We start from the raw sequence: 22,030 nt of genomic DNA, 5'->3' as shown, positions 1-22,030 counted from the left end.
CAAGATGTTCAATGACTTGTATGATTTATACAAAACAGAAGTGAGAATAGAAGTCCACAATAAAGGACAGATTTTTTTTATGGAGACTAAAATAAGTTGACAGATGTAAACCGTTTACATCTGTCGCCCCCTGCTGGCCACAGTTATATAGATTGACTGTTCCAAAAAGCTTCTTTATTTATAATCAGGAATGACATTCACACCATGGACATATGATTCACACTGGTGCCGTGCATTATTGTGTTCAAACATTCTTTAACATCAGTCAAACACAGCTGGCTTTAAATTCATCAATATAATATATGACGTCATTCCTCTGCGCGAGGCACTGCAAAATATTTCGAGTTACAGTTTATTTTATATTTGCAAATAAAACACAAGTACTGTGCGATAATAGTTGCACATTTTTATCTTTAAAGAAGGAATACACAGGAGTATACGGGAAAGCATGTGGTCACACTATAGGTAAACAAAGAATATCATTTATAAATAACACTAGATAGAAATATTTTACAAAAAAAAACGAAGTTGGACATTTGTATCTTTATGTTCCTATAATGCAGCAGGTGATTAAAACCCTGGTGACGCGACGCCTGTAGTTTATATTAAGAGTTGGAGGTGAAAGTGGTATTAGCACAGTGTAAAATACTTGATTAGTACCAAAGTAGGCTACTGTTAAATATAACTGCTAAATATTGTTAAAGTATTACAAGTGAAAGTACTTCTGCAGAAAATGATCCTTGATATATTGTTATATAGGCTGTTATATTGTTACATTCTGAATAATAGATTTATGGGAAATATTTTACTGTTGATATTGGAATAATTTGAATATATTTCCAGATTTATTAAGGAATGAACTATCATTGTTGTTTTTTTAAATCATATTCTGAGATGTATTGAAATGACCAGCCTCTAGGGGGTGCTGCTGATTTTCCTGTCTTTTATTTCCCTCCCATTCCAACATAGTCAGTGACCGTGATGCAGGATTTGACAAGTGCGGGCGCGTCATTTCTTACAGCGGAGGCCACCTTCCTCACCCGACGCACCGCGAGGCTCAATATCCTCCATCCCTCTGATCCATCCATCCAGACCGGGGGCAGGACAGCCACACAGCCCATTGCCAACCGGCGCACATAGCCCAGCTGTTAATCCGATATGTAAGCCAGAATACTGTTCATTCAGCGCGGTCTATGCGTGTGTGTTTTTGCTTTTTTCTCGCCATGGAGGTCTAGTCAGGTCGGCGCTCCACCGCCCTGCAGGCTGCCGGGGAGAGCCGGAGCTCCCCACCGACGGAGAGGCACGCAGGTCGGGGGAGAAAACGTTGAATATGGTCGGTGTTTCCGGGTCTGGAAGCTGCTTTTGCCTGGATATGAACCTGGACGAGACGCGTCAACCTGTTCGGGATGATGGTGAGAGGCCGATTCACGCGCACTGTGCGTCTCTTTTGTCTTACACGCGCACACGCACGAACACACGCACACATGTTTGTACGGCTATATTTGTGAGGACATTCATTGACATAATGCATTCCCTATCCCCTTACCCTTACCCTGACCATCGAACCGAATTGCCTAACCCCAACCTAATAGACTAACATAAACCTAATTCATACCTGAACGTTAAAGACCTGTCACAAAGTAAGAACTGGACAAAATGTCCTTACTTTCCAAAAAGGTCCTCACTGTTAAGGTCTAAAACTCAAATTGGTTCTCACACAAAAATAGTTGTACAAGTGTACACACACACACACACACACACACACACACACACACACACACACACACACACACACACACACACACACACACACACACACACACACACACACACACACACACACACACACCTGCTGTCAGACATGATGAAAGGGGGGACTTTGATGTAAATGTACTGGGACATGCGGCCACTAGTCTTGGTCAAAGTTGAATGCAGAATATTGTGGCTTTAAATGAGGTCAGCTGCGTCGTGTGATGGAGGCTGAGGTCGTTGATGTCTGACCCGCGCGGCCGCATCAGGGTCGATCATCCAGTCAATTGCTGCTCGTTAAAACAGATGGACGGATGAAAACATGATGTCGATGTGTTTACGTCTCCCAAAGGTCCCTGAAGGGGTCACACAAAACTACATGAGGTCCAATTTATAGGTAATTTAGGTTTCATCCCCTCATGATACAATGTAGGAGGAATAATTAAAGGCAAGGGAAGTTTATTTATGTAGCACAATTCAGAAACAAGGCCATTCAAAGTGCTTTACTAAATCTTAATGTAAAATAAAATATCAAGATTAAACATTAGAAATTGCATTTAAGAGATGGTAAAAACAAAGAACAAGTACAGGCAGACAAATTGCCAGAACATTTTTATTTCTTGTGCACTGATCACGGTTTAAAGACGGGTTTTCTTCAGTTTCTCGTCACCTAAAGGTAGTCAGCGACGATGAAGAATGCTTGTTGTCAAATTCACTTCTGATGACTGAACAGGCTTTCTCCAGAATGGCTAACTCCATCTTTAAACTTAAGTGTCTTCTCCAATGGCTGGTCCGATCAGTGTGGGATTAATGTGGATTTATCTGGATAATCTGTCTGATTTAGAAAGTGAGGAATCGATTAGTCACCTGACAGGAAGTTCACTGACAACAGCATCTCAAATGTTAAGATTTACCTCGTTCACTTTGGGCCTTTTATTGCATGATGTGAATATTTACATCCTGTGGACTTGTGAAAATATTTTAATTGCAGCCGTAGACTGACATAAATTAGATCTGTTCTGGGATAACTTCATGAACTTTGAGGCTTTTAATGTGTTTCTATTTTTGCCTCATGGAGATGCATTAGTTGCTTTAATTAGCAGTTGGTTCTGGATTCATTTTCCCTGGAGTGAAATGCATTGTGGGAAATGTAGTAGGCCTACATTGCCAACTGATGGAGTTTGGCAGTTTGAAGTGAAAAAGGGGCATTTCATCTAAAAAATAACTACTGCCGTGTTTTGAGCTTTACATTGTGAAGTTATGAAACAGTGGCTGTGAGCGTCTGCCTGATAGTGTGTGTGTGTGTGCGCACGCCCTCTTTGTGTATTCAGTGTGTGTACGGCCCAAGTCTTATCAGCGCAGTCAGGCAGCAGGAGCCTCCGTGCCGGGGGAATGAAAATGCCACAACACGTTTCCTCGGATCCACTAGTGGGTCAACATCTCCTGCATGTGCTGCTCACACACACACACACGCACACAGACACACACACAGACACACACACACACACACTGTCTGTCTGGGCCGGATGTAGGGAAGACAGAGTTTGTTCTCCGGATGCGGTAGCTTCACTATGATCTCATGAACGTCCACTTACAGTTTGTGCCTCTTACTGAATCCATTGTAACATCTTTGATATTGATTAAAGATGGCGTCAGTGAATCTGGAAAACGCTTCTTAACAAAATCACTTTTTTTCAACATCAGTAAATATCTCCTCACGATCCAGTGTTAATATACACAGCCTAGGCTCTGTAAATGTGTTTGTAAACAAAGGTTATGTAAACAAAGGGGGACCACTATAGCTAGCAACATACCTGTTTACAGAGTCTAGACTGTGTATTAACACTGTATATTTTTTTCAGCGCACAAAGGTAGCGGATCGTGAGGAGATATTCACTGATTTTGACAACAAGCGTTCTCCAGAATCGCTGACACCACCTTTAATTGCCAATGGGGCCAGATGGGATAGAGCTTGACATTAATCATGTGTTTGGCGGTGTGTGTGTGTGTGTGTGTGTGTGTGTGTGTGTGTGTGTGTGTGTGTGTGTGTGTGTGTGTGTGTGTGTGTGTGTGTGTGTGTCAGCGTGGAGGTCAGGTCAGAGTTTCCTATGAGGCGTTCAAGGTCCAGCTGAGATGATAGGTTCACAGACGTAGAGATAATTAGTGTTCAGTGTGAGACAGTGAGCAGAGAGCTGCAGGCGACTAGCGGCCAGATGTTTCTCCAGAGGATCACAGCTGGTTGTTGGAGGCGACAGGTGCAGACAGTCAGACAGGGCAGAGTCTGCAGTCTACTGAAAACTGTTGACATTGTAGTTAGAACTCTTTAATCCTTTTTAAAGGTTTATTTTACTGGGATTTTTTTCCTCATTTGAGCTAAGGATCTAAGGGCAGAGGGTTTCATACTGTATGGAATGTAAAGCCCACTGAGGCAAATGTATATTTGTGATATTGGGCTACAGAAATAAAACTGATTTGATTTAATGGGCCAATAAGTAACATTTACGTAACAGTTTACATTATATATTGCATATGGTTGAATGGGCAATATAACCTGAACATTTTGACTTCCCCGATTTTCTTCGTTGCCTTAAAGTACTTGACTATACACACTCATGTCGGCACTGTCATTACCACCTGTCTCATTCTTCAATACCTTTGAATGATGTGCATCACTTGTCCTTCACTTCAGTATTGAAAGTCCCCTGTGTGACCTCATAAATTATAGTGCATCAACGTCTACTGCTTGTCTGTCCTCGATAGTTCACTTCTGTTCCTCTGTGCTCTGAAGCAATGAAGCTAGATAATTGGGTTGATTGTAGCTGATGATTACAGCTCCACACTTTGAAAACTGTGTGTCTGTGTGTGTGTGTGTGTGTGTGTGTGTGTGTGTGTGTGTCTGTGTCTGTGTCTGTGTGTGTGTGTGTCAGCGGCATCGACTGACACGTTGTTTCTTCACACGTGTCACCATGTTATTTGAGCTGGCATGTGAACTGGAGCAGAGAGGATCATGGGGTATTCCTGCACGTGTCTGAATATAGTCAAGAATTATTTCAGACATCGGAAATAATATGTGAATAATAATTCATCCATATTCAAAGTGATTATAACATCAGTCTTCATAAAAATGGTGTGATAATTGATGTTTGTGAAGTTGCTAGTATGATGACATATGGGTTTCCTATCTTCACTGTGTTTGTGTGTTTTCGTGCATTTCCCTGATTGTTCTTTGGTATTTTTGGCTTCCTCCCAGACACTCTGCTCAGCATTTACACTTCCTATCACGGGCTATTGAACTCGAACTAAGACAGATTACATTTTTTACTGTTTCTCAGACTCCTTGGTTGGGCCATACATACCGCTCGGAAAAAATTAAGAGACCATTTCAAATATTCAGTGTCTCTCGTTTTACTGTTTATAGGCATATGTTTGAGTAGAATGAACATTTTGGCTTTATACTACAACAACTATTCTCATTAAGAGCATTTATTTATTTATTATTCTTTCGGACAATTCCACCAATACACAATGTTCTCTTTAATTTCCATTAAGTAATGCAGAGATAAAGATTTAAGAAGACTTGCTGCCACCTTTTAGAGATAACTTTGAGTGGAACTGAATATCCCACATGTTTCACTCCGACTATGGTGACGGTCTTATTCGGAATATGACCTTTACTTATCGGGTTAATATCTTAGTATTGCTGCTGTGCATGTAAACCTAGTCAGTGCTTCTTAATAAAAATCGAAGGAGGGCACTCTGAATTACTGCACCTGACACCAAAATGTCTCTCTCTAACATCACAATTTAAAGTAAGCAATGCTGCGGCCATGTTTACTTATTAGCAGTTTCTTTACACTGTGTGGTTCTGCCCACATCACAGGCCTTAGCTGTGTGTTAGCTTGTCCTCTATGGGAACAAACATCATTGATATTCCTAAGCCGCTCCCTCTGGGCTGGTGGATGGAGCAGTGAGCCGGTCGGGGGCTGTTCACTCAGGATTAAGACTCAGTGAATAAGAGAAGCCTTTATATTGTAGGAGGGTGGCAGAGGCAGTTATGTAAGAAAGACCTGAAAGAACTCAAACAAGGCTAGTTGGTTAGTTAGTTAGACACCTGTATAGGAAGTGCAGGTGAGAAATTATGGTCAAAAAAATTACCAAAGACTTCAAACCTTTCGCCCTTAAACAAATTAAAGGTGGATTCAACAAGAATGCTTCTTGTCTAAATCACTTTTGGACAGTGAAAAAAAAATCCAGTTTTAATGCACAGCCTAGGCTCTGTAATTGGTATGTTTGCTAGCTACAGTTGATGTAGTGCATCAGTTTCCAGAGCCTAGGCTGTGTACTAACACTGGATTTTTTCAGCGCACAGACAGTTGCATGGACAGGTAGCAGATCGTGTGGAGATATTCACTGATTAAGTAATTTGACAACAAGCATTCTCCAGAATCACAGACTCCACCTTAGATTTGTTTTGTCGGCCCCAAAATCAATTCAGACAGAAAGTGTGACTGTCCTGTGTGAATGGAAACAGGTCTGTTGATCCAGTTCCTGTAATAACGTTGCCTTCGGCCTAAACAACATTCAGTCGAATCTCATTACTTTGTTTCTGCGGTGAACAGACCTCACAGACACTAGGACTATATCGCTGCTCGGACGGGGCTATGTACTGTACGTGCACATTGACATTGCATGACACTGCTTTATTTGTGTCAAAAGTTGAGCCGGGTTCAACTATTTTGCACTCGTTTTTTTTTTGCTGGGCGGCCAAGTGCTGATGTTGTAGTTGACCAACATAATTTCTTAACATACTCTGGTTCCAGATTCTCTAATGTCAGGATTTTTCTCTGTTCGATATCATCGTGAACTGAATATATTTAGGTTGTGGATTCTTGGTTGTATCTTTTTATGTTCTAGACTAAAATAGTTGTATTGATGCTGCCAGGATGACATGGACAAAGACCTCAGTGTTTACCACTTCCTCCTCTTCTTGCTTTTCCTACCGATTCCCAATCAGAAGATTTTCTCTTTATTGAATTAATATTTTCTTTCCCCTTTATCTTCTTGTGCGCACGCACGCACACACACACACACACACACACACACACACACACACACACACACACACACACACACACACACAATAACATTAAGATGACAACCTATTTTTGCTCTTACAATAAAGTAAACAAAAAAGAAAGAGAATTCTCCCTCATTCTGAACCATATTAAATGACATCCGCTACATATATAACGGTATCGGCCCATTCTCTGTCTCATCCTTATGTAAGCGGCTCAGTGAGTGTCTGAGGAGGTGTGAGAACGCCTCGGCCTCTTGGCGCTGACGGTCGTGCCTTAGCCCCCTGAGTCGTGCGGAGGTTTGTGTCTGTGTGTGTCTGTGTGTGTGTGTGTGTATGTGTGTGTGTGTGTATGTGTGTCTGTGTGATCGCTGCAAATAATATTAATCAGCGCAAGTCACATAGTGTTGTTATTGTTCAAAAGTCATTTTTAAGAGTCACCTGTTAGTCAAGACCTTTTGAGATTTACTCATAATTTCCCCTTTTTCAGTTGGTTATGGTTTCATGATAAGCAAACTGTCATGAGCGGGTGATGTATTGTCTTTGCAATTCACATCATTTATTCAAAACCTGCAATTAAGGAACAGCTAGCCTGGCTGTTGTTTTTAACCACAAAAGCCAAACTGTCTTCCTGTTTCCAGATTAAGCTGTGTATTAATGTATGTAAGTGGCCCAATAGCTAGCAACATACCTGTTCACAGAGCCTAGGCTGTGTATCAACACCAGCTTTTTTTCATCGCACACACAGAACAGACAGGTAGTGGATCATGGAGGAGATATTCACTGATGTTGTCAAAGTGATTTTGTCAACAAGAGTTCTCCAGAATCACTGACTTCACCTTTTATTCCAATCTTCTTCTTGGAAAGCAGAATTCCTCTGTCATGTATTCACTGTTGTCATTACGCTGTTCGTGGTGCTGTCATGTCATGTTGAAACCTGTCTGACCTGCCTCTGAGTGACTGAGACACACACACACACACACACACACACACACACACACACACACACACACACACACACACACACACCCTCACCCTCAAACACATAAAAACACACTCACACTCACACATATATATTTAATGATCCTGCTACAACAAGCCACGTCCTCCCCTGCACTCTGTCACGTTTCCATGTCGACCCCCTTGTCCAGTATTGATTGACATGTCCATATAAACATGGCTGTTTGTCGTGCCAGGTTATCGGCAGGGCTTGAAAAATCAGGGGAAAAATGTGCTATAAATAAGTGGACTCCATTCACGATCTGTGTCTCCTCTCCCGGAAGCTGACATCATGTAAACCGGTGACACACTCGGTGTTCCGCTGCGAGCAACAGGAACCTGGCAGCTTGCTCTGAGCCCGTCATACACAGGCCTGGCTGGGTTTGGCAGCTCACCCGGCCGCCTGTTATACCTAGTAGCTCTAGACAGGGAACAACAGCAGAGAGAGAGGCTACTGTACTGTCTGTATCAATGGGCTGTGGATCAGTTTCTTATTGAAGTGGAAGTGTTCAGACGTTATGAGGGAAGAGAGGTTTCGGGTTTGGATGAAGACATGTTGCAGCCGTGGTCACACCGGCAGATTTCTCAGGTCAGTGATGGAGAGAGGAGCAGATTTGATGACTAAAGGGGAGACACTGCAGGTGAATAGGGTAATATTAAGGTTTTTAACTTATAGATACCACCTTGAAACCTCTGCCACTTGATTACTTACATCAAAACTATTACTTTTTGTGTTGCAATATTTTAGAAATGTTTTAATACATATGCGAATGAGGGAATATCTACTATTTGCATGTCTTTAAAAGAAAAACAATCTAGATGTTGGTGTTGGATAAAGCCAGAGTTGAAATCTTCATTTCATTTTCACAAAATATTACAGTCCAAAGTTTATACAGAGCAGATTTTGGATTCAACCTTTTTTCATTTTATAAGACACGTGTTGAGATTACACCTGCAGTTTTCTTTCCTCTTTGCACCTGTTCAGAACACGGGAAGGTTTGTGTTTTAACTTGTTCAGAATCACAGGAATCGTTGCCAAAGAAAAAGGATTTTGAAAGGATCTGGCGTGGCGTGAGTAATGCATTATGAGGCAGTTAGGTAACAGCATGGTGGGAAGGCCACTGGCGTTGTGTTTTTCCTTCTTTTTAATGTTTTTTTTTTGCTGCTCAGTTCTTTGCCCGAGAGCTTCAAACCCCCATCAGATAATACAGAGGACATGTGATACTCTGCCAAGCTCAGCTGTGGTCTTACGTAGATACAATATCAGTGTTTGTTTGTGCGGTTATAGGGGTGAGAGAATAGCGTTTCAGATTGTCTTTGAATGTCTCTGCAGTCACAAGGTATTATAAACATACCACCAGCCCTGGAAAAAATTAAGAGACCGGTCTGGATTTTTCTTACATCTTTATCTCTACATTACTTATTGAAAATGCTCTAAATGACAATATTTTTATTGTGTATTTGGTAGAAATGTTGTCAGTACTTTATATTATAAAATCGAAATGTTGATTTTACTCAAACATATTCATCTAAAGAGTAAAACAAGAGACACTGAACATTTGGAGTGGTCTCTTCATTTTTTCTGGAGCTGTATATCTGAGGGTGTGAGGGATTGGAAACACTTACAAAGGTACATTGCACCCGTTGGAGATTCTTCAAAAGAAAGCAATACGAATTATTTACCAAGCCAATTACAGGGCACACACTAATAACTTTTTTATTGAAGGCAGAATTCTCAAATTACGTGATGTGGTAAATTACCACACAGTACAAATTATTTACAAGGCTTCAAAGAAAAGCCTTCCTAACAGTTTACAAGCAATGTTTGAAGACAGAGAAGTTTCGCATGATTTAAGAAGAAAAGGTAAATTCACTGAGAAAAATATACGGACCACACTTAAATCCTTTTCGATATCTGTAAATGGTATTAAGCTGTGGAATGGACTTGATGAAGTTGTCACAGGGAGTTGCAGTTTGCGCAATTTCAAAGCAAATTATGTTTCAAAAATTATTGAAAATTACAGACTAATAACCTGAGCACAATGTCATTGTCACTTTCATTACAATGTTGTAACAAATAATACAGGCCAGCAGACAGACTTGTTTTGGAATACTTTTGCAGAAGTGTTTAGACTACCAGTTTAGTAATGGAACAGGCCAAATACAAGGCCACTTCACACTTTATACACTTGGCATTGTCACAGAAAAACTGAACTGTGCTGAACTGATTTTAAAAGCTGAAGCAATTAGATTAAAATTGACTGTGTATTGGACTGCAGATTCTTAAAAAAAAAGTATATGTATATGTATATATACATATATATATATATATATGTGTGTGTATATATATATATATACATATATAGCTATATATATATAAAAAATTATGTTTTTTGTTTGTTTTATTTTTATTTTGTAACAGTAATCTGTGTATCTGAATCCGAATTTGATGAAAATGGGGGCGGGACCTGATAAGCCTTTGGCTTCTTCCGTCTCCCTTCGGACAACACAAAGTATGATGTATGAATATTTGCAAGAGAAAATTGTGTATTGTGTGGAATTGTCCGAAAGAATAATAAATAAATAAATTGTTAGCCTGGTGAGAATATCCTTCACATAGGTTTCTCTCCCACTCAGTCTGGACTTTCACATGTAGTCCGATGCTGTACAGACACTTTGAATAAGCAAAGTGGGGAGTGAGTAAACACTACATGGACTCACTTCCAGTTTTCTGTTTCATACGGGAACATATATTCGCCACAGTTGGATCCTCTCACAGCAGCAGGTCGTGTGTGTGTGTGTGTGTGAGAGAGAGTGTGTGTGTGTGTGTGTGTGTGTGTGTGTGTGTGTGTGTGTGTTGCAGTCATCAAAGCTTTGGCATTGATTACTACTGTGACACACTCAGTCACGTTGGTAGTTGTTGTCGTTTTCATGTTGGTGAAATCTGTTGTGTGAGTGTGACGCATCAGAAGCACTGGCATTATTAGGAGATGGTCTTTGGAAATGTTTAAATTCTGAACATTTGTTGTTTTCAGCAACACCTTACCCAGCCAGTATTAAGAGTGTACGGTGTCTTTGCACACTAGTTTGGTTTAGTATATTAAACTGCACTTGAACTGAGTTAAACTACATGTTAAAAAACTTCTGTGGGTTCTTGGTCATTTTGCTTAAACACACACTTTCCTTTTAAACCTCACCACGACCCTGTAGACTCAAGGAAGTGCTCAAACAACATCTTTATAAATGTTGTCTCATTAGCTTTCTCAATATGTAGTCTTTCTCAGGCACCCTAGCCTCTATCACTAAACAGAAGAGAGGAGAGGAGGAGGATTTGGAATCAAAAATATTTTTAAATAAATAAATGCATGAACAGAATAATGAGTCACAGTGTTATGAAACACACACAGCCCTCAGAGCACAAACTAAAAATGTGTAGTTAATTGTGTGAGAGTGTGTTGCTGTTGCAATATCTTTATTTATTTGGATTGATAAATACGCCTTACTCTTTGCTTACTATCATGCAAAAAATAACTCCGCAAATGACATAGTTAGGAGGATTTTGTGTATTTGGATTAACAGGGGCTTTAGCAGGGGAAGTTATGTTTGTCATTAAAATTCCTCTTTCATCCTAGTTTCACCTCTGGAGACATTTCTCTGTTTGGGACGGGGAGTGCATTATCAAGTCAAGTCAAGTCAAATTTATTTATAAAGCACATTTACAAACAGCGGGTACTGCCCCAAAGTGCTGTACAGGTTAAATAATAATAAAATAATCCACATTTATTACAAATAAGAAACCAAAAGAAAACACATAAGAAAATACTCAGCTCAGCTGGTTCCGAAGGCCAGTGCAAAGAAATGTGTCTTCAGCAGACATTTAAAATTTTCCAAAGAAGTGGCATATCTGATATGTAAAGGAAGAGAATTCCACAACTTGGGTCCAGCTACAGCGAAGGCTCTATCTCCCCTGCTCTTCAGCTTAGACCTGGGACAGTCTAGAATACATTGGTCAGAGGACCTCAGTGCTCTGACAGGACTGTGCAGAGAGATCATCTCTGAGAGATAAGTTGGCGCTAGACCATTTAGACATTTAAAAACAAACAAGAGGATTTTAAAATCTATTCTAAAAACAACAGGCAGCCAATGAAGAGATGCCAGGACAGGAGTGATGTGTTCATATCGAGATGCTCCTGAGAGCAAGCGTGCAGCTGCACTCTGAACCATCTGGAGGCGCTGAATTGAGGACTGGCTCAAACCGAAATAAAGTGAATTACAGTAGTCCAAGCGACTAATTACAAGAGCAAGGACTACTGTCTGGAATTGGTCAGAGGGCAAGTAACGCTTCACCTTCCCAAGAAGCCTAAGATGAAAAAAGCCAACTCTAACCACTGCGCTTAGCTGCTTTTCCAGCTTAAAAGAGCTGTCAATAAAAACACCAAGGGTTATCATGTTTCTATTCTCTTCTTATGTTATGCGGCAAAAACAAAACAAAATATTTTTTAAATCTCGCTACACTAGACATGATCACAGTGAGACCTGATGCAGCGTGTTGGTTTCCAGCCAGTCTCTGTACTCTGTGAACTGTCTGTGTGTATTTATAGACAAGCTTTTTACTTTATTCATGAAAAGGCTTCAAATCTCTTTCAGCTGCTGCCACTGAGTTCAGACTGGTGATGTAAGCATTGGAAATGGCTGAACATCTGTGTCAGTGTGTCTGGGAGTTCTTAGCTGATCTACTAAACACTTTTTGTTGTGGTTTAAACATGAGATTGATTTGTTGTTTTTTGTCATTATTGGGACCATCAGGGCATGATGTTTAGGGACAATGAAGTGGACCTGAACATAGCTGATCAATATGCCTCTGCTCACTCTGCGACAGAAAGACAAAAACAGACCCCCCCCCCCCCCCCCCCACACACACACACACACACAAACAAACACACACACACATCCATTTGAGTAAATAATCATTATGAAATGTATTGATTGTGTGTGTGTGTGTGTGTAGGGTTCCTAAGGCAGACAAACCGGCTTTTGTAACATTGACACACACACACACACACACACACACACACACACACACACACACAAGTTGAGATAATCGGCTGCATACAAACTAACTTTGGCATACACAGGTTGACAGACACTGTGGTGGAGGAGAGCTCCATTCCATTCATGCTTGAAGCCATTTTTGTTATTAAACAGTTTTGATTGGACAGCAATAGCAATAGACAGTTTTCTTCACCTTATAGTCATCTATCAGAATTATTTACATCCATTTGAGTAAATAATCATTATGAAATGTATTGATTTTGTGTGTGTGTAGGGTTCCTAAGGCAGTCGAACCGGCTTTTGTAACATTGACACACACACACACACACACACACTGACATATAGGAACGTATTCAAAGGGAATTGATGGGGCCACTGATTGGCTTTCATGCTGTTGCTATGGGAGTTGAAGCTGCTCATCCATTGGTCAGGCTGAGCACACGGGCCAACTGTCAGCATCCCTTCCTCGTCATGGCAACAGACAGGAAGTGGGGTGGGAGGAGGATAACCGCCTTATTGTTGTTGTGACTGCAGCTGATTCAGACAGCAGAAGAAGAAACTCCTCTGTCCATTTTTTTTCACATCGGATGATCTGTCTGTTAGTAAAATAAACTGCACACTTTCATCTGCAGCACAAATCAGCTTAGAGCTTAGCCCTATACACACACACACACACACACACACACACACACACGCACACACACACACGCACACACACACATAATCAATCTGCAGTGCTAATCCTCCACCAAAAGATGATTATCAATGACATATTTGGATGAAAATGAGGATGAATTTGTGGATAGACCAAGTGTGTGTGTGTGTGTGTGTGTGTGTGTGTGTGTGCATTTGAGTATTAGTATTTGTGCATGAGGGCTTTATTGCACAATCATCAGCCTCTTCCTACTGTTTCTATGGCTTTATTCAAAAGGCAGGCTAACGCTACCTATTGACAACCAGTATTTGAGCTAAGCTAACTAGCGATGAGCGACCTTTGACCATTTCTTCTTCAATAATGCACACACAGTTAAAATAATGATTTCTGTGGCCTTGTCTTAAACCCAGGAGTGAGGCTACAAGCTTAAAATGAAAAAAAATAATTATTCCTTTTAGTGATTAGGAGAGTTAGGAGACGGTATAAGCAAAAGGAGAAGTGCTTGGAAGTAGGATGTGAAAGAAGGAAACGAAAAAGGAAATGAGAGTAGGGAGAGAGAGAGCGAGAGGGAACGAGGGAACGAGGGATGGGGAAGCTCATGAATATCAAAGCAAAGTTCCCCAGACAGGAGTTACATAAGCCCCTCTGCTCTGACCCAGAAACCTTCCAGTTGGACTGAACTCACCCTGAGATGGAGAGAACCAAACAGCCAGTGAAAGGAGGGAGGGGAGAGTTAGGGTCATCCTACTATTAAAGATGGAGTCAGTGATTCTGGAGAACGCTTGTTGTCAAAATCACTTGTTGTCAAAATCAGTGAATATCTCCTCATGGTCCGCTACCTGTCCGTACTATGTGTGTGCTGAGAACGAATCCAGTGTTAATACACAGACTAAAACCCCTGTATATTTAATTAGCATCACGTTTGGCATCAGTGATTGCAGCCATTCTACATCACTGTCTAAATGTTTACATTGTTTTTCTCTTTATCAGTTGTTGATGTTTTTACATTGTATATCGTGTATGTATTGTTGTTTTGGCTTTGCCTTTGTTTGACTCAACGTCATTGCAAATCAGGTTCACCTCCTCAATTGATCTCTCAAGTATAAATAAAGGTTAGATGATTACGATGAAATACAGACTGGGACTGAGTGGACATATTTGACTCTATTTTGAGACCTTGTAATGAATAGGCGAATAGGCACTGCAATGTAGATGCAGGCAGAATGATTGATGGAAGCCATTATGGAAAAAAGCCATTATATAGATGTGTTTGCCTTGCCGTGCTTGACTTTCCTGTAGGACATTAGTTCTTGTTCCTGTTAAATGCTTCCTAATCAAACACAGAGAGAGTGAGAGGCTTTGATTGCCCTCGCCCGCCCAACTCGAACACCCGCTGTTATCTGAGCTATTAATATACACTGTTTCCGCCATCGGGGGATGCCAGTGTGTGTGCGTGTGTGCGTGTGTGCATTTTTTCTATAGTGTGGGGAGAAAAAACAAAACCTGTTACAGGTTTAAATCCACTTTCTTTAACAGAGTAACATTGGTTTTGGTAACTTGCCGGCAGTGTTTTGTATGGGTTGGCCAATTCAGCATTTTAAACTTTTTCAAACTTGCTGAGATAGTCATAGGCAACAATAACTGAGCTTAAAAGCTATTGACACAGGTGCAGGCAGTGAACTCTTTTCATGGTGGTGCATTCAAAGACTCTCCATCATCCAGGATAAGAGAGGTTTGCCTTGAAGCATTTACGAGCTACACTATGGCACAGTCATGGTAAAATTAATTTAAAAAGATCAAGTAGATCGGTATTTTACGTTTCATATCTGTATATTTAAGCTGTAGTGCGTAGCGTACCTAAGGCTTACCTCATGTAGATGTGCCGACAGTGTTGTTGTAAATACTTAGAATTCCTCATGGGGGCAACATAAGTTACGCACTATAACTTGTTTAACACATATGCTCATTACCTTTAAGCCACTTGTTGCACAATGAAAACGACAGTTGTGCATGTTATAGTCTATAGATAATGATGAATGATACACAGTTTTTCCAATTTCTAACAATTTTTTCTTGTGTGTCTGTCCGTCTCTCCACAGGTGAAACCATGCGGCCGGGTGTTGCTCCCTAGCCTCCCTCCCTCTTTCCTCTCCTCCTCCCTCTCTCCTCTCCTCCGTCCTGTTCTCTCTTCTTGATAACCATGACGACCACCATGGAGACGCTGTTGCTAGGCGTCCAGTTCCCAGAGCTACGGGACGGCTGTGAATACTCGCTGGGCCGATACAAAGTGGTTCCCTCCGTGGTCTGCTCCATGTGCTGCCTGTTTGGCATCATCTACTGCTTCTTTGGTGAGGAGAAGGAATATATAGTTGGAAGGGCAAAGGGTTCCAAAGTTTGACCGGAGCGCGAAGCAGCAGTTCTACTTACTGTTCTTTTTTTAAAAAAAATTTAGAAAAAAAACCTCTACAAATATGTGTTGGCAAACAGAAATATACATACATTTAGTGTATATAGAAAAAAATAAAGTGAAAACAAGCTAATAAAGAAAGAAAACAACATTTATATATCTGCAGTATATACATTAACATTTACAAGACTTGCTCACAAACTTTTAACATTTTTGCATAATTTGCGGTGCAAATTCTGTTCTTCATGATTAATTCCCTTGTTAACGTACCACACCTCTTCGTCTATCTTCAGGCTACCGCTGCTTCAAGGCGGTGATGTTCCTGACGGGGCTGATGTTTGGCTCCGTGGTGATCTTCATGCTCTGCTACAAGGAGCGAGTCCTGGACACGCAGCTGAGTGTGGAGGCGTCTGTGGGCATCGGCCTGGGCATAGGGACGCTGTGCGGGCTGGTCACTATGCTAGTCCGTAGCGTGGGCCTGTTTATGGTCGGTCTGCTGTTAGGTTTACTAGTAGCTGTGGCTACATTAGTGGGCATGGAGGAGCTCTCTGACAGCCCCCCTCGCTCCGTGTGGGTGCCCCTGGGCGTGCTGCTTGGCCTGGGCATGTTGTTCGCCGTGCTCACCCTACAGTGGCAGCGTCTCTTCACCACTCTGTCAACAGCCATGTTTGGTGCGGCGGTCATCACTGTAGCGTTGGACTACTTTGTGCAACTGTTTGCGCTGGTGTTGTACATGTTTGAGCGGCTGAAGGCGGCGCCGGGGAAGCCTGTGTGCTGGCTGACCTGGGTGGTGCTCGGGATCTGGCCGGCCCTCACTCTGCTGGGGGTCATGGTCCAGTGGAAGGTCACCGCTGAGGGATACTCCCACACCAAAGGTAAGGGACACTGGTGGTGGGGTTGTTATTGCTTCAAAGCTATAGTGCGTAAGTTGTGTTGCCCCCCCCATGAGGAATTCTGAGTCATTACAATAACACTGTGGATGCATTTACATGAGGTCAAATTCTGTGATCACGCATGGATTTTATACTAAGAAATACAGAAAGAGTCTTGTGAAAAAAATAGCAGTGAAAGAGTAAATCAAACAATGTTGCTTACGACAAACCAGAAATTGGGGGACCATACGTATTTCAGTGTTTCCCACAGAATTTTTTGAAAGTGTGTGGGGGGGGACCCCGACCCCCCCCCCGGAAGAAAATGTTGTACCTTTTAAATGTTAAATGCATCAATCTGGTGTACTTTGAGGAACACTATTCCTATATAAATGGTGATTAAGATGGAGTTTAACACACTTATCAATGGTTAATGAATAAATAATTTTCTATGATACACATTTGAGCCATCAAAAAAATGAAGCAAAGGTGGTGGTTACCTGTGGTTCAAAAGAGTGAACACAAGCGCCCTTTTGTTTTATTAGATTGTTGAATTACTAGTACTCAAATAACTGTGACTACAATCACGAAGGATAGCTCACAATATTCTTTCCAGCAGAGGGTGCTCAAAGAGCGCAGAATGAATTGTGATGGAAAAATTGCAGAAAATAGCTACTTATGAATACAGTCACAGCGCGTGTTGACACCGCAGGGGGAGGGGCTGATTGACTCGGGGAGATTGAAGCCTCGATCCCTCAAGCGGCGCTTTGATAATACGTCCATGATTGAAGGAAATATTGTTTCTTGAGATCACAGCGCGAATCACACGTTAAAGATTTTTATGCGGAAATGCTATTGTTTCCAAGTGAAACTTGCGCATTGCAAATGAAATGTATACATGTATATTTTTAAATAGTAAAATATACATATATCAAAAAAAAAAAAAAAAGTGAAAGTGTGGCGGGGCAAAATGAAAGTGTGGCGGCCCGCCACGGAATTATACATTAGTGGGAAACACTGCGTATTTTATATAACATTTCTTCAGTGCTGAAGTATTGTGCTCGTACTACTATCGCCCTATTGCACAAGTTAATAAAGTGCTGGTATAGATTGCTTCTACCAAGGCTCACCACCTCTGTCCTCCCCAGTGATCATCAGCAGACAGCAGCGGCGGATGCAGGTGATGAGGATCCGTCAGAGGGACGATCGAGGTCGCAGTAAGAAGAAGAAGAAGCCGCAGCCGTCCGCTCACCCGGCCAAGCAGCTGCCTGAGCCCGCCTACCGCCGCAAACCCAACCCCATCCGCCGCTATGACACCGACGTGCTCTCACCGGTGGGAAACGCCATCTCATTCTCATGTTGTTTGTAGTTTAATTTGGGGGTTTGTGGTAGTTTTGTGGTCCTGATTGTTGTGTGTTTTCTGTTTTGTTCTGTAATTTTCTTTTTTTCGTGCATCCTTCAGTTTGTTTGGACATTTTCATCTGTATTGTATGGTGGCTCTGGAGTGCAAAACAGAATAGCAAATTACCTGATGAGTGTGTTTTGAACATCAGGGCCACCGTAGTATTGGGCGGGATTTGCAAATTCTGCTTTGTTTTCCATTTTTTATCAGCTTTTGTGCGTCAAATTAGTAGATTTTGGTGATAATAGTCCAATTAACTTAGGCTTCAAACTGGTATGTACGCAAACTGATTTTGATTAAAAAAAAAAGTGATTTAGACAACTTTTTTTTATTATTTGTTAGTTTTTCTATATATTCCTCTCCTTCATCTTTACATCTCTCTTTCTGTCCCGTCCAGAGCTACATCCAGAGTTTCAGAGAGCGGCAGGTGCAGCCCTTCCCCAGCCGTCTGGTGGGTGGCAGCAGCACGGTGGTGGATCTGGGATATGACTGTGGCCCCTCTGTGCCCCTCACTGGAGCAGCAGGGCCTTCACTACGGGTCTGACCATTTACAACCTCCCTTTACCACGGAGATACATGACTATACAATCACCTGTGCTAGGACACGCCACCAATCTGTTGTAATGCAAAAGATTCTGGGGTTTAAACATCATCTGGGTTCAGCCACATCCCTTAGAGGATTTAGAATATATATATATATATATATATGTAGGGCTTGATTTACCCAAAATGCAAAAATATGTTTAACCCTTTTACTATTTCAACATTGGACTATAAAGTTACCTGTTGGATTCATCATTATGGTGCCGAGGTTTGGTTGACCTCTTTATTCACGTAATTTTTCAGTAGATCCAAATGCACCGATGCATGCATGCACTTAACACAAACACAAACCGCAGCTAAAATCTATAGGGGCCGCCATGGTAACCCCCATAGCAGTCTGCTACACTCAGCCCGGCCTGTATAGCACTGTGTCAAGTCCAACCAATCAGGGATCACCGTTTCAGTGCAACTAGCCTCAGGTTCAAACACAGGCATTGTATGAAAAAAAAATAATAATCAAAATTCAACTGTTCAGCGTGCTATTTCTAGCCAACATCCTTTTTTTCAACTGAAGCAACTACTTCTAGTTTCCGGCGTGTTAAAAAATTCCAACATAGATCCTCTCTAAAGGGAGGTAAGGGCCCTCTGATGCAAACCCGGATCTTGTTTTTTCTTTCCGTGCCATATGGGACTATGAGGATCATCCTTGAAATGGGAAAAGACATTTTAAATGTTGTTTTTAAAGGGGGAGAAACCCTTTGTTATCCTTGGTGCTCGACAAAACACTTCCTCACGCGTCAAACCGCTCTCCAACGGCCCGGGACTCTGTTGATACGGGTGCCTTTGCTCCTCCGTGGACTGTACCATTCAGCAACAGGACGGGGGTTTCTGGCAGATATCCCATCGATGGCTTGTTTTTGCATTAACTGTGATCTAAGAAGGATGTTCTGCCACTAGCCATGGTGCTACTATAAGCAGGGTAAGAGATACTGGAGTGGAGTTGGCTTGTTGTCTTCACCGATGCCTGGATATATGAGGATTAGCCTGGAGAAGGAAAGCCATATTTACACTGGCAACTCATCTGGGATTTCACACAAGACATATGGAGAAAAAAATTATAATGTTTTTTAAGTTGAAAATTTAAAATCCCTGATTATTTTACATCATGAATTGCAGTGCAGTTTTCCCTCTGTGAGTTTATTTATGCTGCTAAACAGAGTGGTAATATTTTTATTCCATATGCATAGCTATAGAGATATATTTCAATCCTTACATAATTTGCCATATTGTAAAACTTTTAATCTTGATTTCGAAGGATCCCTTCTGTTTTGAGGAGACAAGTGTTTTTTGTGCCATTAAGCAATCCTGCACAATGTCAGCTGAATTCAAGTTAAAATGACATTCCAAGTTGAACTCAAAAATGTATTTACATAAACTAAGAAATCGGTGTATTATATGAAATAGTTTTCACCAAAAAAGAATAAATTTCACTTCTAAAGTGACCGTGTCCCCTACACAAGTGTTCATTGGAGGTTTGGAGTTTTTGATTGACATTCCAAGTACTGTAATTTAAGTGGTGCAATGTCAAAAAACAGTTTGTCATATCATTTAAATTGTAACCCAACAGTTGCCCATGTACCGAGCTGATATTGTTGGTCACATCTTTGAGTTGAATCCAGTCCCAAGGAATTGTGCATCTTGCTAAGGTTACAGGATTATTCGCTGCTGTGGGTTTTACTCGGTCTGGTCATTGTCACTGTCATGAGAGTTCTAACACAAATTAGACCTTCCTGTTTTTGTATGACTTGGGACACAACCACTGAGTGTGCAAGCCAGGCTATGCTTATCTCACAATTACCACTATAGTAATTTATTAATATTAAAGGTGCTATGAGGAACTTTAAAATATTTCTGAAACAGTCTAATTTTTCCTCTGAAGATCATAAATGACATGTCACAGCAATCGAGACCACCAGTGCAAAGAATGCTATTTTTGTATAGTTTTTCTTAATGCCTTTGTCATGGGTATACGCTCACCCAGGAACAACAGGTGGCAAAGTAAAAACACTACCGCTTTTGTCCAAATGGGGGGAGGGGGGGGGGGCAAGAATGAACACAAACTGAAAGTTCCTCATAGCACCTTAAAAAAAATGTGAGTCCTCGAAAGCACCTTTTACTAACGAGACCAGGCTGAGATGCCAGTGTAAATGGGGTTCAGAGTCTATGAATGGAAAAGATAGAATAGTGGCCATACCAACTTGTACTTAAAGAAACAACTCCTTCCAACATAACACTTTTTGTCACCAGTGAAAATGTGAATACTTTGTTAACGTCTTTACCTTGTTTTTTATAAGGAAAAGCAATCAAATGTGTGGGGAGGGGTTGGGGGGATGTATGGTACGTTTTTACTCACAGAAATGCATGATCTCACCCCTATGTCCCGTCCACAATCCACCCTGCGTGGCCCGTCACGTGTATCAATGTGAAATTTGTACATAAAACACAGCACTTACTAACGTTTTATTTGTTGTTCTTTTTACCTGTTCAAATCATGCTTTTTCATTTCTTAAAAATCTAATTTTATTGAGACATGTCCATTTCCAGTGGGATGTATTTATTTGCTGATTTATTTATATATTTCTCCAGCTGTTCTGTGAAGGAGAGTGCAATGTCATCAATGTAGGCCAGTAAATCATGCTTTAAAAACATTAAAATTGAATTATGACTATGATTATTAAAGCATGTGTTCCAATGGGCCTGTATAATATACCATAATTGTGTGTGAGTCGTCTTTAAATGAATTTTTCAGAATTTCCTTTGCTATCTATCTATCTATCTATCTATCTATCTATCTATCTATCTATCTATCTATCTATCTATCTATCTATCTATCTATCTATCTATCTATCTATCTATCTATCTATCTATCTATCTATCTATCTATCTCAAGGACGTACAGAAATCAATTAGCTGTAACATGTAATCCACTTTACTTTTATTGGCAAATAACATTTGAAAGTCACATAGGATTATCTCTCCTGAAAACAGGCCCCCCATCTATCTCTCCATCTCTCTCTCCTTTATTTTCTACCTTGCACAACCTCTTTCATTTTATCTCTCACTTCATCTTCAGACACTTTTAATCTCACAAACACACGCACATCGAGGGCTCCTGATTGAATAGAAGAGTCTTTGACCTTGAGGAATAGTTTAAACGCTGCTGTGTATGAAAGAGAAAAAATCCGTATTGCTGCTTCTTTGATTTGCATTTGAATACATC

At 41.0% G+C, this 22,030-nt stretch overlaps 1 protein-coding gene across 2 annotated transcripts; it reads left to right on the top strand.

Annotated features, from left to right (window-relative positions):
• The first annotated feature begins 1,010 nt into the window (after window positions 1-1,010).
• Window positions 1,011-21,508, top strand: tmem198ab (transmembrane protein 198ab). 2 transcript variants are annotated; one of them, XM_080052788.1, is made up of 5 exons: window positions 1,011-1,412; window positions 15,629-15,877; window positions 16,230-16,811; window positions 17,954-18,138; window positions 18,605-21,508. In XM_080052788.1, the coding sequence occupies exons 2-5, from the start codon at window positions 15,730-15,732 to the stop codon at window positions 18,749-18,751; spliced, it is 1,062 nt and encodes a 353-aa protein (XP_079908914.1). In that variant the 5' UTR covers window positions 1,011-1,412; window positions 15,629-15,729; the 3' UTR covers window positions 18,752-21,508. The 2 variants fall into 2 exon arrangements, with proteins under 2 accessions (XP_079908914.1, XP_079908915.1); XM_080052789.1 differs by lacking the exon at window positions 1,011-1,412 and adding an exon at window positions 8,283-8,411.
• Window positions 21,509-22,030: the final 522 nt, after the last annotated feature.

The sequence above is a fragment of the Ammodytes marinus genome, assembly GCF_949987685.1.
Source record: "Ammodytes marinus genome assembly, chromosome: 24".
NCBI classification, from domain to species: domain Eukaryota; kingdom Metazoa; phylum Chordata; class Actinopteri; order Uranoscopiformes; family Ammodytidae; genus Ammodytes; species Ammodytes marinus.
This window is presented reverse-complemented; position numbering and strand designations above follow the sequence as displayed.